Source organism: Conger conger, chromosome 16 (genome assembly GCF_963514075.1).
Source record: "Conger conger chromosome 16, fConCon1.1, whole genome shotgun sequence".
NCBI lineage: Eukaryota > Metazoa > Chordata > Actinopteri > Anguilliformes > Congridae > Conger > Conger conger.
Window position 1 is genome coordinate 29,076,536 of NC_083775.1, and position 16,573 is coordinate 29,093,108.

Sequence of the window (16,573 nt, forward strand, 5' to 3'; positions counted from 1 at the left end):
TCCAGTAGGCAGGGAAAACGGATCTGACCCGTCTGTTTTTGCACAGATACAGACACGGAAGAGGAGGAGGAGGAGGAGGAGGAGGAGTTGATGGAAGGGTGGCCGCCCCGCCCTGCTCTGAGCAGGACAGGAGCCCGGTCGCTAAGGCCTGCCCTCTGCAGCAAGGCGTCCAATAAGAGCTGGCCGCTGTCAAAGAGGGGCGGGGCGTCCGGGGGCCTTCATCCCCAACGGGCACTCGGCAGGACGACACACAAGCACTTTGGTTTACTGCTGCGGGAGGCGGGGGCCAGCTCCTCGGAAGACTCTTTCGACCAAGGTTACTAGACCGAACTCTAACTATGTACAGTTCAGATGAAGATGGCGGCCATATTTGATGATGGCCACCTCTTTTCTAAAGCAGCCATTTTTGATTCTGGCAGGGTTGCCATTTTGCCTGCCATTTTGTCTTCTTTTGTATCATTTTCTACAAGAGCATTGGCTCCATTTTGGAGTCCCCTTTTAATTATTATTCTTTTTTATTTCTTGGTCCATAGAGGCGTGGGTAGACTTGTAATTGGGGGGGGGGAAAGTGATGTGTGGCTGCTTTGCGAAACTTGCTTGTCGACTGTACTGTAGTTTGGAACCCAGGCTTTATTAAACATGGTGATTTCATTATTGCTTAAAGAGAACTGTGTGCTTTGTCTCTATTGCTGTGTTTGCTGTCTGCTCGTTCGGTGGCTTCACTTCATTCCGCGGTGCTTCTGTTTTTTCCAAATATCCCTTACACCACACGGTAATGCTGCTCAACCCTCCGAGCCCAAATTCGGAAAATGTCTGTATCGGGTTGCGTTTCCGCTGCTAGACATTGAATCCGGTGCTCACGGACTGATCCCGAAAAGGGCCCGCAGTGTTTATGACAGTCACGTTTCGACGTGCTAATCTCCAGTCTGCCATGACAGTCATTCTACCCAACTGTTAATTATCTTGTCTATCTGAAGAGAAAATGCTTCCAACACTATGTGAATAAAATATAAATGAGAACTACCAAAGAAAATGGCACAAGGCCCATTTGAGACCTTGGCAGCTACCAATAATGGCCTAGCAATAGCAAAATGTGCAGATATTGCAGGCAATGCCAGGCAGGTATTCTTTTAATGGCAGATTACATACATGTGCATTCGTATACACATTTTTATTGTAGTGTTTTTTTGTTTTGTTTTTTTTAAATAAATCACAGGAAAGCTTTCATGAATTGGAAGCTTACTGTGGAAGTTTTTAAACATATGTCGACATCATTATCTGTTTGTTTTGCTCAGGCCATGACTTGTTTAAGGGATATTTGGAAAATGGGAGTACTCCCTGTATGCTAAACTAAAACAATGAATAACCTAGCTGTTCTAGTTTGCTAGCTTTTTCCCTGCAGCCACTTGGCAACACCCTCCATCTCTGCCCCCCTTCCCCCCCCTCCCTTCCCATGATGCTTTAATGTCTGTCAGTCTGTGCATTGGCTTGTCCTGCTGCATTAAAAGAGGAGCAAAGTGATTGGCTGGGAGTAGGGCAGACAGGAGCGCAGCCCGAGCAGCGAACATTGCTCTGTAAGTAGGACTGTCGCCATTTCTCCCTTCTAATGTGACCCTTTTCACAATTGTATCGTATCTCTCACTAAATTATTCGTCCAGGTCTTCAAACCAAATGAACTCAAAGAGAAAAGAGCCATTTTGATGGCTTACATATTCTCTTATTTTTTTGGTTATTATCCTTAAAAGTGTAACCTTTCAAAAATAGTGTCCATCAGCCATGGTTCTTTTATTAAACCTGCACAATCGCTGGTAAAGGGTAGGCCATTTAATCCAAACGTAGAAGTTTATTTACAAGTAGGGTTTTGCTGTAACCATGCACTAAAAGTTTTTATAGTTTGCAGATCTCTTCATTGAGCAATGTCCTGTGCAGTCATGTTATGTAATTATTGCTTTAGTTAAACTATGCAGGTAATTAAACAATCTGGTTGTGTGTATAACTGTCATATTGCACGCCTGTTGCTTTAATCTTGTTGGTTTAGTAGAGCGCCGTGCATTAGGGTTTAGGATTACATCCCTAAGCTTTTCTCTATATGCATACAAGTGGTATGGGGTTACCATGCAATGCACCAAACCTTTGTTGTTGTAAGGCTTTAAGACCCTTTGTTTTATTAGTGGTAAAAAAAAAGTAAATGTATCTAAGGGAGGTAGAGGGGAATCTTATTACCCTTACTTGTCCAGAACGAGGACCAAAACGTTTTTAGCGACACGGCTGGTCTAACTGCGCTCGCGATTTTGTTCAGAGCTTAGTTGGTTGAGGAAAAGGCTTTAAAATGCTATTCTCTTGGCGTTGCGAATTTGACCTATCAGAATGGCAGTTGTATGCGTGTAAGGCCCAAGCACGGCGCCATCCTGTGCTCCGATTAACAGATCAACTGTGATGCGATGGAGCCGATGGTCCAGTAGCGCGGCGCCAAACGGGAAGGTCTCCTGGGGCGGTGTTAGCAGTCAGGTGCAGGATTAAATGAGACATAACCATGGCTGAACGGGCCAAATTCCTTCAAAGCCCCTCCAGACGGTGCCGTCGCTGTGCGCCCGTCTGATGTCATTTCCCGCCCCCCTTTGGTTTCGCCATAGTCTTCCCAGCCAGCACAGCTTGCTTTGTGTACGCGAGGCTTGCTCCTAGCGTCCGCCGCCTCCGCCCGCGTTTGATATCGCCGCCTGAGCCGCGGCGCGCTAACCCAGCGGCGCGCTAACCCTGCGGCGCGCTCGTTCCAGCCGCTTTTGAACCCCACGCTTTCCATGTGCGCTAACAAACGCCCTTCCAAACCTAACTGCCCTGCAATTTTCTCTGTCTCTCACTCTCTTGCTGTCTGAATTGTTAACGTGTCTCTAATCTGCTGACGAGCGCAAGAGTGAGCTAGTGCGTGTGGGTATTTGTGTGTGTGTGTGTGTGTGTGCTGGTGGGGGGTTACTGTCGAATACCTGGTACCTGGCCTAGCTTATTACTACGAGGCTGTTGCCCGTTCAAACGTCCAACTAATGTATTCCGGTACTGACAGCTAGTCATGATACTTCCCCGTTTTTCTACGCTTTATAATCGGTAAGGATTTCTCGAGTTGACAGCGCAGGCAGTACCAAAGGGGGAGTGCATTTCTCAGCACCCTGTCATTTTTCACTGAACGACCCGCTTCTCTTCATCGAACACGTTTTTTTTATTTCCCTCTGACAGAATACTTCATGGAGAAGGAGGATTACGAGGATGAGGAAGAGGAGGATGAAGACGAGTACGGGGGGAGCAGCGGTTTGTGCTCCCCCTCCGTGGAGGAGAGCGGGCTGGGCCTCCTCGCCCGATTCGCCGCCAGCGCCCTCCCCTGCCCCCTGATCCCCGCCCCCCTCTCCGTGGTCCAGCTGGAGGCCAAGCAGAAGGCCAGGAAGAAGGAGGAGAGGCAAAGCCTTCTGGGTAATTGCCGGAGATCAATACGGATGGTGTTTCACCTGAGCCCCTTGTCGCTGTTCTACAATGAGAAATGAGCAGCGCTCTTTTAATTGGTGCCCCAGACATCGTAGGTGGTGCTTCTCCTGGGGACCCCTGAGTGTTCTGGGTTTTGTTACTGCTAATCTCTTGCTCATTTAAGGCTGTTGATCATGTGATGAGTTCTCGCATCATTTTTTTACTTAAAGTTATGCTTGGTTCATTGTCATTTGGTTTGTCTTTGAAATCTTCAATATCTGCCAAATAGCCTTTGTGGCCAATTGTCCACACTCCAAAATCTATATATTCATAAATGGTTGAAGTAATAGTTTGCAATGTAGCACAAACACAATGTGAATATGGCTCTTCATAGCATGCATAACTCTTTCTGACATATGGCTTAACAGGGCAAATAATCTCTGAAAACATGAAAAGTGTCTAGTTAAGAAAATGAAACGGTTTGTTAAAATTCTGGGATTACAATAACCCGGTTGAGAACCGCTGCTCGTAGGGAGCACAATGTTCCGAATGTAACAATTATGTGCCGGTAAAAAAAATTCAGAGTCAACATGAGACAAAATGTTTGCTGAGCAGAACACCGAATGCTAAACGCTAAACGCTTCACATTACGGATTTGCTCTGGTTTAAATGGCGGTCGTGCGCTTGTGTTGCGCTAACTGTGCATGGGGGATGCACAGCATCATTGCCAAAAAATGTTTGTTCTTCAAAGTGCTGAACCATGCCCTCTGTTTCATTAATGATGAACTTACATTTTATTATGCTGGAGACGGATGCCTGAATTCGATCACTCAGCTATTGAAAACTCTGGAAATTGAATTAGGCTGTTTTGTATGCTAGCCGTTGTTTGGGCCCGAGCAGGCCGGCTCGGAGTCAGCAGGACGTGGAAAAGTTCCAGTCAAACTCCAGTTGTCTACTGTATGCTGCTCTGTACACCGATCTGTCACCAGTGGAGAGCCACAGGATCCCAGTGTCTCAAAATACATTAGAAAAATACAGTAAAAAACAAGGGCCAGTCCCATGGTAAATGACGTTGGTCAGGTCTTTTAAACTTCATTTAAGTACCGCTCTCAAGGATGTGATCATGGTTCATATCTCCACTTGGGATTTGAACCTGCACACTGCAAAAGCCAAAAAAATAACTAAATCTTACCAAGTATTTTAGTCTTCATTTTGGACTTAACATATTTCAGTATTTCTTGCTAAGTAAGACAAAAAGATCAGGTGAGACTATTTGACTTATTTCAAGATTTGCCAATGGGGTAAGAAATTTCACTTTACCTGTCATTACTAAGACTAAAACACTTTATGCTTATTCCCCGCTCTTCATTGTTAGCTTGTGTAGCTTGTGCGCTCGGTCCACCCGGCCTTACCCTGCCCTTACGGCTCTCCTGCCACAGGTACCGAGTTTGAGTACACCGACTCGGAGAACGACGTGAAGATCAGGAAGAGGCTCCCATCCCTGCTGCACGGGAAGCGCTCCGCTCCGGAGCTCCCCCTGCTGGCCCCGGCCAGTGCGCTCCGGGAGGAGCCCGGCCCCCTCCCCAACCCCGGCCCCAGCCCGGGCCCCGGCAGGCCCCGGAAGCCCAAGAAGACGCGGCCGCCCCGGGCCGTCAGCCTGGACACGGCGCTGGAGGCCAGCGACGAGGACCACTGGGCCCGCCGGAGGAGCGAGCGCATCTTCCTCCACGACGCGGCCGTCACCGCGTCCTCCACCCCGGTGTCCCCCACCGCCCCCCTGCCCAAACCCGCCCGCTGCCCCAAGAAGGAGGCCGCCAAGCCCAAGGAGGCAAAGGACGTGGCCAAGGTTAGATCGGTTTCTTCAGTCGCTAGCTTGAAATGAATCGGTTTCTGAACCTGTGTTGGGTTTCTTTTATAGCCAAAATTAGATGATTCTTAGGCAGTGGTCTCCAACCCTGGTCCTGGAGAGCTACAGGGTCTGCTGGTTTTTGTTGTTACTCTGCACTTAATTAAGTTAATAACACCGTTAACTCACCTGGTTACCTAGGTCTCACCGGGGTGCTGATTTTAAGGTGAAAACAAAAACCAAGCAGACCCAGTAGCTCTCCAGGACCAGGCTCGAAGACCACTCTTCTAATGCGAGAAGTTGTGATGTTGAGGGCCCATGTATAGTATCAGCTGACTCCTCTGGACCTGAGCTGACCTCATGCTTGCTTTGCTCTGCCTGTGAATGTTCCAGAAGAAGAAGGGTAAAGACAGCCCGGTGTCCCTGTCCCCGCTGTCCAGCCCCGCCCCCGAGAGCCGCTCGGCCCCGCCCTGCCTGCCCGTCAGCCCCGTGCGGCGAGGCAAGGCCAAAGCCAAACCCCGAGAGGTGAAGAAAGAGGTGAGGCGCACAGATGTATGTGTTTGCACGTGTTCGCGCATGTTTGTTTATGTTTTTCCATCATCCACAATAACGGTGCATAGTATTATGTTAAATGTGTATGTTTTAGGATTTACTGTTTATTTTTCGTGACTTTTCATTTAGCGGTTGTATTTCGTAACATCTGCATTCTGTTTATTGTATATATTGTTACACCGTGGTCCTGGAGAAACGGTATCTCGCCTCCCTGTATGTCCTACATATTGTGGAATAACGATAAAGTGAAACTTGAACTCTCGTTCCCACTCCCGCCCGCTTTCCCTATCACCCGCCCCAAACGCTGTCTCTCCCCCGCACAATTTACCCATCTCTCGCTCTCCCCCTCCCATACAAACGCACACGCACCGAAGCGGCCACCTTTAAAACGGGTAATAAAACGGGCCGGTAAAGCGTTTCTTTTCCACGACGCAGTCCGTGGAAGAGAAAGCTGAAAATGGAGGACAATAAGAGCGGCTCCAGCCGGCCTCCTCCGCGGGCGAGGGCGGTGCGTGTAAACGAGCCGTCTGCAGCTCGGCGGCCCGGGGGTCTGAGCGCCGGCCGCTCCCTGACCCGCGCGGAGCGCGCTGTAATTAGTCTGGAAGGCTCCGCGGGAGCTCGGCCCGGTTCGTCAAAAAGCCCATTGTCCGCGGGTCCGCCTCCCCCGACGGCCTGTTTTTTGTAAATATGGCGTAAGCGCTGGCCTCCTTTGTCTGAGTGCGAGCCGTGCTGCGTGCTTGAGCCGGTCTGTGGAAAAGTCGTGTCCCGGGATAATCAGACCTTATAGGAATAGAGGGATTAAGTTTTCAGTCTCTAATCTTAACTCTTAACGGGTGCGTTTGGCCTTGCTGATTATGGAGCTGGTCATCATACAGAGACTGTTGTTCTTGACTTTAGTTTTTTTCTTTAGTGCCGTATAACTCTTTGGATATGGAGGCTACATGGTATTGACCTGTATCTGAGGTGATGGTGGTGTGTTCTCTGTGTGTGTGTGTGTGTGTGTGTGTGTGTAGCAGGCGAGGGGAAAGGGCGGGGCTGTCAGTAAGCTCATGGAGAGCATGGCTGCCGACGAGGACTTCGAGCCCAGCCAGGACAGCAGCTTCTCCGAGGACGAGAACGTCCCGCTCAGCACGCCCCCGGACCGGCCCACTACCCCCGGTGAGCCCCGACCCCTGTCTGACCCCGCCCACCACAGCCCACATGACACAGGCCCCGCCAAACTCCCAACACTGTCTGACCCCACCTACCACAGCCCACATGACACAGACCCCGCCAAACTCCCAACACTGTCTGACCCCACCTACCACAGCCCACATGACACAGACCCCGCCAAACTCCCAACACTGTCTGACCCCACCTACCACAGCCCACAAGACACAGACCCCACTAAACTCCCAACACACTGTCTGACCCCACCCACCACTGCCCACATGACACAGACCCCACTAATCTCCCAACCCTTGTCAACCAGAGCTCACGTCTCCCCCATGACACTCTCTCGCCCCTTCCTTCCCCTCTGTGTCATTTGTGTTATTTGCTTTGGCCCCAGACTCTGCATTCAGAGAACAGCCCCTGTTAGCAGCTGGTCTGCAGTACACCTGTTACACAGAGTGTGTGTGCCGTCTGTTCGGTCTGCGCGCTGCGCAGGAACGCCGTGAGAGGAACGCGCGGCTCGGGGGAACAGAGTGACGCAGCGCAGGAATTACACCGCCACACCCCCCCCAAATGGTTCACCCTAAAAAAAATGGTTCCGCATTAAAGGAAACATGAAAAAATGAAATAATTAAATGTTTTTGAAGCTTTGTAGCCTTTCTTTTTCACTGCAAATCATTTTCTTTTCAATTGATGATATTTCACTAGTTTGAAACAAATTAAAGTGGGTTAGCGTGGTGATTTCTCTTGCTAAGAACTTGCCAAACGAAACCCCAAATGAACGCCCCTGTGAGCACGCGGTCCCTGAGCGCGTCGCCTGACCCCCCGTTCTCTCGGCAGGCCCGCGGAACTGCGTGATCCAGAAGGAGGAGCTTCAGGACGGGCTCCGTGTCCTCATCCCCATGGACGACAAGCTGCTGTACGCCGGCCACGTCAACACCGTGCACTCGCCCGACATGTAAGACCCTGCCCCCCCCCCCCCGAACCGCCGCCTCGGGTAAAAGCCGCGTCTGAGGAACCGAGCCACCGTGTAGGGACCGCCCGCCCGGGCTCCTCCGGTCCAGTTTCGGGCGTCGCCCGCAGTCCGCGCCACAGTTCTGTTAAAATACGGTCTGCGGGATGGGTCGACCGCTGCTGACTGGCACCCAAGGCCTTCCCCCGTCTGTTTGGGAAGACATAGCTAGGGACTGGGAGCAGTATATATGTAGGGTATCCACCAATTAAAGCTGGGGTAGGCTTCAGAATCGGGGCGGAAGAAAGATTTTGAATGTATCTCACATTTTGATGGCCAGGTGAGGCCGCCTCCTGGCTGAGAGCTGCCCTCATTGGATGTTAGCTACTGGGAGCGATGGAAAAAGTCCCCTGAAAATCCACCCAGGGACCGTCACAGATATCAATTTTTTCCGCAGAGCTGTTGGTTTATTGCTAGCTGTTGGAATGTGAAGAGAATTTCATCAAATATTACCAAAAATACTTTAACTAAATACTTGATGTGGCCGTATCCACAAACTCTGGTGTACTGATCTATGTACTCACAGTAAAACAAAATCATATTGGAGGGGGATCAAGAAAAGTTTTCAGCTGGCAATCATAACCTTTTCAGAAGATGTTGGTCAAATGTAATGTTTGCGCTGATTAATTAAGCGCAGAAGCTGGCATGAAAGGGAGCAAATAAATTGTCCCTTCTTTTTCTCCTCTGTACTCAAATATGGAAAAAATTATTATTATAGTCAAAATAGATTAATAAAATTCACGTGGAGCAGAACAGGGCAGGGTGGTGTTCTCAGTAGGGAATCGCAGGTTTCCAATAAACTTCTGGCAGCTAGCGCTGCGTCGTCCGTTCCCAGTCTCATTTCAGACATAACCAGACCGTGGGAATCGTCTGAGCAGATTAACTGAACTCTGTACACTCGCAGTGGCTAGCCGTCCTGTCCCTTGTACGACGTGGCCTCCCTCTCCTCAAGTGGGTTGTTTTTCCGTCAGAAATGAAACGCCTAGCGGCTCCAGGCCCCAGCTTGGCTTGGCTTCCAGAAGCTTCTGTTCTAATGTATCGGGGCCTGTCTTCACTTTTGTTTGGCCTAATGGAAGGAGGGCCGGGATGGTTTTAACATGCTACGGCTTCTGAATTGTGAATCGTATTTCTAAAAGACCTTGGAAAAAAGCACCCTCTCGACGCAGTCAAGAGAATTCTGCTGAACAGACATTGTGGTTTTTAGAGAAATCTGCCTCCTTTTCTTTTCTTTTTTTTGTTGGCAGTTTTCAAAGTTGGATTACACGTACTTACGACTAAGGCGAGGTCGTTCGCAGTTGCAGTTTGCTATTTTAAGACCGTGACTAAAGCTGTGATACAAATGAAATGAAAAGATGAGTGAAATGTGATTTTAATTGCGATTGTGTGTGCATAATGAAAGCGCTTATTTGAAGGTCACTTTTGCAGTGGCAGAAAAACACTGAATTATTCATGAGGGTTGTTTAAATAGATAGATGGCATTTCAGTTTTGGTGTACGTTTTCAATTTTGCTAGTTTGAGAGAATGCACTTCAAAGCAACTTTTTCAGTTACATTATGTTTTCATAGGCTGTACATATTAAGAAATTAATATTGTTGTGATCATTCACAGATATAACCGTACATATCAGTTATTTTATATCTGGCTGGTACTTAATTGTCCCTTTTGAGCACAGCTAACCACATTTTCTGGGTAGGACAATGGGGTAGAACAATTTTTGTCACAATTTTGTAATTCTGTTACAGCAAATTGTAATTAGACAAGCACAAATCATTAAGGTTCCAGAGGTCGGATTAAGGCAGGGGTCTGCTTTTTTTATCTTATCATATATTTTTTCAACAAAAGTATATTGAGCATTGAGATTTTGTAATAATCTGAGTGTATAGTCAGTTGGGGAAACCGTCTGATGTGGCTTACCCTAAATACACAACACATACAAAATATGATGTGTGGTCACCCACATCAGCAGTAGGTTGATAAGCTGTTTTTAACTTTATCACACTTCCTGGTTTGGAATGGTGAACATGTACACAGAACTAACATCTGGTCAGATAAAGGCTGAATACTCAGGGAACACCATTCATGATTTTTGCTTTGATGCATTCAACACCAAGATTTAACTAACTACTTCTTAACAGAAACAAAAAAAGTTCATACGTTTATGTCGGTCACATATTAACTACTATGTTCAAACAAGATGGGTGCTACGCTCAGCCATTCTCTAAATTGTCTAGGAACCTGCTAGCCAGTTCACAAACTGAAATTGAATCTATTAAATGTTTAGTGTGACATTGCTGAGTATAGAATAGCTTTGTACCGGAGAACTAGCATTCAAAAGATAGTGTTCCCATATTGTTCCCGTTTTCCATTTTTGGCTCCTTTTACCATGGTTGATGGAGTTAAATCAGAAATTTGTTACATCAGAAACTTCTATAAATACAGTGGGGACCAAAAGTCTGAAAACACTATAAAGTCCTGGCTGTTTTCATTATTTATCAAGAAATAATGCAATTGTGATACTCCAGTTACACTTCTTTTTCAAGAATACATTACTGAGAGCAAGAGGTGCTTATTAGGATTGCATTCCCACCATGGTCATTGGACCTGAACCCGATCGAACATCCGTGGGAACAGTTTAGGAAGGAAAATGGCAAACATCAAGTAACATCAACAAATAACCCTTGGGACGTGTTGAGTGTGTGCATGATGAATGGAAAAGGAAGGAAATGGATGATGAGGTGTTACCAAAGCTGGTGGAATCAATGCCAAGCTGAGCAAAGGCGGTAATTACTGTGAAAAGTGGGCACTAAATACTTTTTGTCATTTTTGATCTTCAATACATATCCCCACGCTTTCTTTACTTGTAATTTAAAAGAATATATTCTCGATTAAGACGCATAAACGGGAGTATCAGAATTGTATTAGTCCTTGAATAATGAGAAAAAGAAAAATCAGTTCTTGGTAGTGTCCTCAGACTTTTGTATATTCTTAATTGCACACAAAATCTGGGTCTGGGTCAATCAAAAGCAATAATAGCAAAACCAGAATTGTTAATGTAACGTGTGCCTTCCACTTAGAGAAATGTTATTTTGACTTTGCTTTCATGCAGTGCATCAGTTGAGGTTGAATTCAGTCATTCTGTTTTGTGGTGGGAGATTCCCTCATATTTACCAAGCAAATATTTTTCAGTACCTTCGGGAAAGTGCCTTTAAGCTATGTCAGGTGTCAGGTTTACCGATGGTCTTCAATGAATACCAACTGTTTTTAAAAGCTTTGAGCTAGCGTGGTAGAGACCTTCCACACTTAAGTGGCTCTAGTTCTTGTAACGCTTAATTCTCAATCAGATTACTACAGGTTACCCAAACTAAGGTTATTAGTAGGCTGACACGGGGGAAAAAAAACTATGTGGATAGTATTCCATGCATAGAAGTGTAATGAAAATGTAAACTGCTAATTTCTTCTCTTTGTGATGGAGGGATGCTCCTGGCACTGATCACGTTCATTTTTTTAATCGCAGTTTCCTTCGCAGCTGTGGTGACGGAGAAATGGCTATGCTAGGGAAATAAAATGACCTGGTTTTAACCATTGGGTCAGAGGGGCTGTCGAGTTTTTGCTAATGCGGGAACCATCATCCTGTCAGCTTGAGTGGATTTTTTAAGAAGTCTGTTATCTAGCCCTACTGTATATTAGCACGTTCGATGAAATGAGCTAGTTATGTGCTATGTAATGTATATTCTCTTTTCACGCTGCAGTGCAGTGAAATGAGCAGAGGTGTTTGTGCGCTTGTCTGCATGTGGGTGTGCCCTCATCTTCATTAGAAAGCACTAATGAAGAGGAGTGCGCACCCACCCATACACGCACCCACCCATACACACACACACGCACACATGCAGGCACGTGTGCAGACGCCCATTTAGTGGAGCAGATTAATACATCTGCCGCCATGGAAAAATTCGTAATTGACCTGTTTTTGTTTTTGTTTTTTTGTCCCCTGTTGGATATTGGCTTTAAAAGTGATCAATAGGGAATTGAAGCTCACAACTCCGGGAAAGGGGAACGCGTCGGTTCCTCTGTTCTCCCGCGTCTCCCCTTTCATTCGCCGGTCGTTTGTGCGTGCGGTGTTCGTGCAGAGCATGCCAACGATGCTTTCCCATTAGTTATGACTAATGGAAAAATAATTTGAGAGTTTTCGCCCTTCAGTGAGTTTCCAGTTTTTATTAATGCTCTATTAGTTTAATTTGGTTTCAGAGGTGGGGCCATAATCAACGATTCAGCATACGCCACTTCGGACTTAATTTCGATATGCCTTTGGTACATCGTGCCGCAGTGGCTAGGTCTCTTTATGCAGCCTGGACAGCTCTCTTTACATGGAAAATAATATAATATAGTACTGCTGTTACAGTGCTGAAGCACTCATGTATGCAATGACATGAATGAGATTTCATTGCTTATCTGAACAAGGAGAATGTTTGTTTCATGTATGCACAGATCATTTCCACGTTTGAGCTAATAGAGAGTGCCTTTTGAAGTTAGATTGGACTGGAAGTCTGGGCTTTTGTGTTAAGCCGCAGCTTATGATTCTGATGATGCTGCTTTTGTGCCCGTTATTGTATTGTCTGTATTTTACCGCCAATGAATGTTTTGAGAAATGGTCTCTTCTGAGGATTTTATCTTTTTTTCTCCTTTTCTCTGAACTGAAGAGACCTTTCATTTGTTTTACTGGCTCCTACAAGTGATGCAGCTGGCGGTCATCCCAACCTTTTGTTCTGTGGGAACCAATTAGGCGCATTACTGTACCTTAACTAATTTGTGGACGTGCTTTTAAAACACTCTCATGTATCCCTTTTTTCTCTCCAAATTTTGAACACTGTTGAACTGTTGTACTGCGGGGTCTGTCCGATCTGTCACATCTGCTGCAGACTGAAGTGTTTGCTGCTAATTCTGCAGTCCACCAGGTCAGCAGTCACTCTGCTTGAGGACAGCAGTGCAGACGGACTGCAGTCTCGTGTCCTACCACTGGTGTCGCTGTTGCGAAGCGAAACTGCACAGAAGCTGCGGTCTGTTGTCCTACCAAAGGTGTCGCTGTTGCACAGAAGAATTGCACACAGGCGGCAGTCTCATGTCCTACCAAAGGTGTCGCTCTTGTGCACTTAAGCGGCACATTCCATTCTGAATGTAACCCCCTCGGCCGGAGCAGGGTCCAGCCAGGTTTTTGTTCTGGACCTTGAAGTGCATCAGTGCATCAGTGCACTGGGAATTGGAGCTTTATCTGGGTCCTGGTTTCTGTTAAGTTGTTTTATTTTCATCCGGGGAAACACTTTGAATGTTTCTCTTCTCCATAAATCTTGAAGATAATTTGCCAAGGACACCGACTCATTGGCCACTGAAAAGCATGTCGTTTTTATTTTTTTTATTTTTTTTACTTTAGTTTCTTTCCCCTTCTCTCATCCGAAATGGAACGATTTTGATTACATCAGCCACATCTGTTTGCCTGAATGTAATCAGTGCGATGTGCGTAAGGGAACTGGTCTGTTCAATCTCAACTGTTCTGAGCCCAGAGAAATCCACGCTGCTCTCCAGGTCGAGGCCAAATTTGCGAAGCTGCAAATGGAAACAAAACCAAGGCTCCAATGTCACAGGACTAAAAGCATTCAGAGGGCATATATATATATAGTATGCTTAATTTGTCCTCCCATAAAAATGCAGCCCTCATAAAGATTGCTACTAATCCCATCCTTAACTAAATCTCATTGGTCTCCTCCCAGGTGTCTTGCTGAAGAGCGTAGATAAAATCTGAAGGTTTTAAAGCCAGTAGAGACATACCTTCCTCGGAAAAGTATAACCGAATACTAAAAAAGTACCTCTTCGATCCGCAATAGGCCTAGTATCTTGTGCTGTGTCAAAATTGAAAATGATAAAGAACACAATTCAGGGTGATTTTGCAGAGTAAATGCTCTCGAATAAAAGAAGTTCAGCCACTCTCGGAGAGCTTTGGAAGAATAATGCCTGTTATAAAAAACAAAGTAAGAAGTCTGTACTTTCATTGTTCTGCAAGAGTGACTGGAATTCTTTCAGTGCTTTCTTTTTTCATGCTGCTATAAGTATACCTTTATTTGCCCTGAGAAGGGGAACTTGTCTTGGTCGGATATCACAGTAGCAACAGAATTGTGTTTGGTCTAGACTAGTACACGTTGCAAACAAAAACCTTTCAGAAAAAAACATTCTTCTCAGGATTTTACAGACTTTGTACCCATACTGGTCCACTGATCACAGCACCCTACTTGCATGACCAGGGGCTCGTCCCCTTTGTTTGTGCAGTTCCGGGAGTCAGTCGTGGACAATATCCTGGCCCAGCAGATGTCATGAGGCTATATACAATCCCCATGATTGAACAGAGTGTGGGGTGAAGAGTTCTTAATTCGCCAAGACAGAAGTAAACCGTTTGGTTGCTGCTTAAACCATGTGATAGGTCACGCTGTTTTGGGACACTTCTTGCTGGAATTCCCCGATGACGTATGGAAGCCTTTCATTACTGTTAAGGAAGCTTTTTGGAGGACCACTATCATTGAGGACTGCCCATATCTGGCGCTTTTTTAGTTTTATTTTCCGGTCACGTCCTCTTGCTTGGTCTGGCAATTCTAATCTGATTTCAGATAGAAGTCAGATACGTTGTAACCTTCTCCATTGTCATTACAGTTGTTTCCCTATTTTCCTGTACCAGTCGGTAAAGCTTGGCATTGGTTAGCGTTTTCATTGCTTGAGTTATTTGTGCTATGCTTTTTGAACACAAACGAATCAATAAATCAAGTCTGTGACTCTTCTCTCTGTGTAGTTTGATCTCGTTTTATTGTGCATTTCCAAGTACTGTTATCTTACAGGCTTGGATTGATAGCTAACATTTCCTGAACAGTAGTTGTTCACTGTTCACCAGTATGCCTCTAACGTTCTCTGTATTCTCTGTAAAAAGTCATTTGCATGACAAACTGCGGCATTGTGTATTAGGCTTTGGAATATTAATTTATATCAGGATGACCTCTATTTTTCTTAAGGAAAAATGGCAGCATACTTTAATGTAGAGCACTGTCTTTAATGGGCGAAATGTACCAGGCCTGCATAACTGTATCCAGGAGATCTTAAAAAACGGCGCTCTAAGTATAGAATTCTCTCAGGGCAATGCAATGACTCAACCTGACAATTGCCGCTTAATTTTTTCCCCAGACTAAAGCCTGGTCCATTTTTACCAGAGCTCCTGGGTATTAATTTAGTGGCTTTTTTATGGGGAATGCGGTAGGAATGGAGAGCTTTTGACATCCTCTCGCAAATCCCAATCACTCCTGACACTCCCGGACAACAGTGAAATTAAAATGACTATTGAAACGGAGAAGCTTTTCAGCCTCCGCGGTTTCCTTGCGCGTAGCCGCCTCCCCCCAGTTGCCCCGGGGTGAGTGCTGCATCCATCCGTGCTGCTGCTGGCTGAGGGTGCGCTCTCCTGGGCAGACTGTCTGAGAAGCCCGTTGAACAAGCTGTTGGTGCTCGAGCTACCAGTTTATTTGGTTAGCTTGCAGCTCTCTCTCTCTCTCTCACTCTCTCACTTCTGAGGAAATTTCTGGAAGGGCTCCTTAATGTGTTTTTGTTTATGCTCACAGCATATTCATTTTGAACCTGATATATGTAGACTGTGTGTGCGCACGCGAATGCGCATGGGTGCACGTGCGGCTGATTGTGTGCGTATGTGCGTTCGCTGTCTGCGCAGTTCGCGCGTGTGTGGCGCGTGTGCTCACTACGACCCTGGCCGATGTCTTGCAGATACAGAGTGATGGTGGAGGGCGAGCGTGGAAACAGACCCCACATCTACTGCCTGGAGCAGCTGCTGCAGGAAGCGGTGAGCACCACTCTCTCCGATAGCCAAAGCAGGGGGGACGCTTCCCCCTGCCAACAACAACCTTGGCCACTCTGGGCACTCCCCGACAGATTTATGAAGTTGTTTTCATCAAAGGCCATGATTCATTGCGTTCTCTGGAAACAATAAAAAAAGTGGTTTGAACAGCCTCGTGTTTCCCCCATGTGTGTTCTATGAAGATAAACACCACTCACGCATAACGCTTATCTTGTTTTTCAATGGCTGTCCTTGTCGGTATTTAATCTGTTTAGCCAATGTTTTGGCCTCTGACTTGGGGGAGGTAAATTCACATGATGCTTCTCTCTCTCTCTCTCTCTCTCTCTCTCGCTCGCTCTCGCTCTCTCTAGATCATCGATGTGAAGCCTCCCTCAGTGAAGTACCTCCCAGAGGGCACCAGGATCGCGGCCTATTGGAGTCAGCAGTACCGCTGCCTGTATCCAGGAACTGTAGTCAGGGGTAATGCCTACTTATCATTCTGGCTTGTTTGGCCACTGGCAAGACCTGCGGGCCTGTTTCAAAAACTTTATTTCCTCATGGCAACAACAATTTAGTCCTAGGTTTTTCTGATTTTGCATCCCTCTCCATACTTCCTCTGCTTTTCTTAACCCTCTCACCCCAGCGAGTGTTTGGCTCCAGTTCAGTCTCTATAGCCCACACATTCGTA

General features: G+C 46.4%; 1 protein-coding gene across 1 annotated transcript in view; it reads left to right on the top strand.

Annotated features, from left to right (window-relative positions):
• LOC133114711 (trinucleotide repeat-containing gene 18 protein-like) overlaps positions 1-16,573 on the top strand; it is a 76,343-nt gene that overhangs the window by 53,369 nt on the left and 6,401 nt on the right. Inside the window, exons 17-24 of the mRNA XM_061224294.1 lie at positions 47-316; positions 3,229-3,459; positions 4,890-5,296; positions 5,690-5,833; positions 6,862-7,006; positions 7,841-7,958; positions 15,816-15,891; positions 16,257-16,365. Coding sequence (XP_061080278.1) covers positions 47-316; positions 3,229-3,459; positions 4,890-5,296; positions 5,690-5,833; positions 6,862-7,006; positions 7,841-7,958; positions 15,816-15,891; positions 16,257-16,365 — 1,500 coding nt within the window. The remainder of the gene's footprint in view (positions 1-46; positions 317-3,228; positions 3,460-4,889; positions 5,297-5,689; positions 5,834-6,861; positions 7,007-7,840; positions 7,959-15,815; positions 15,892-16,256; positions 16,366-16,573) is intronic.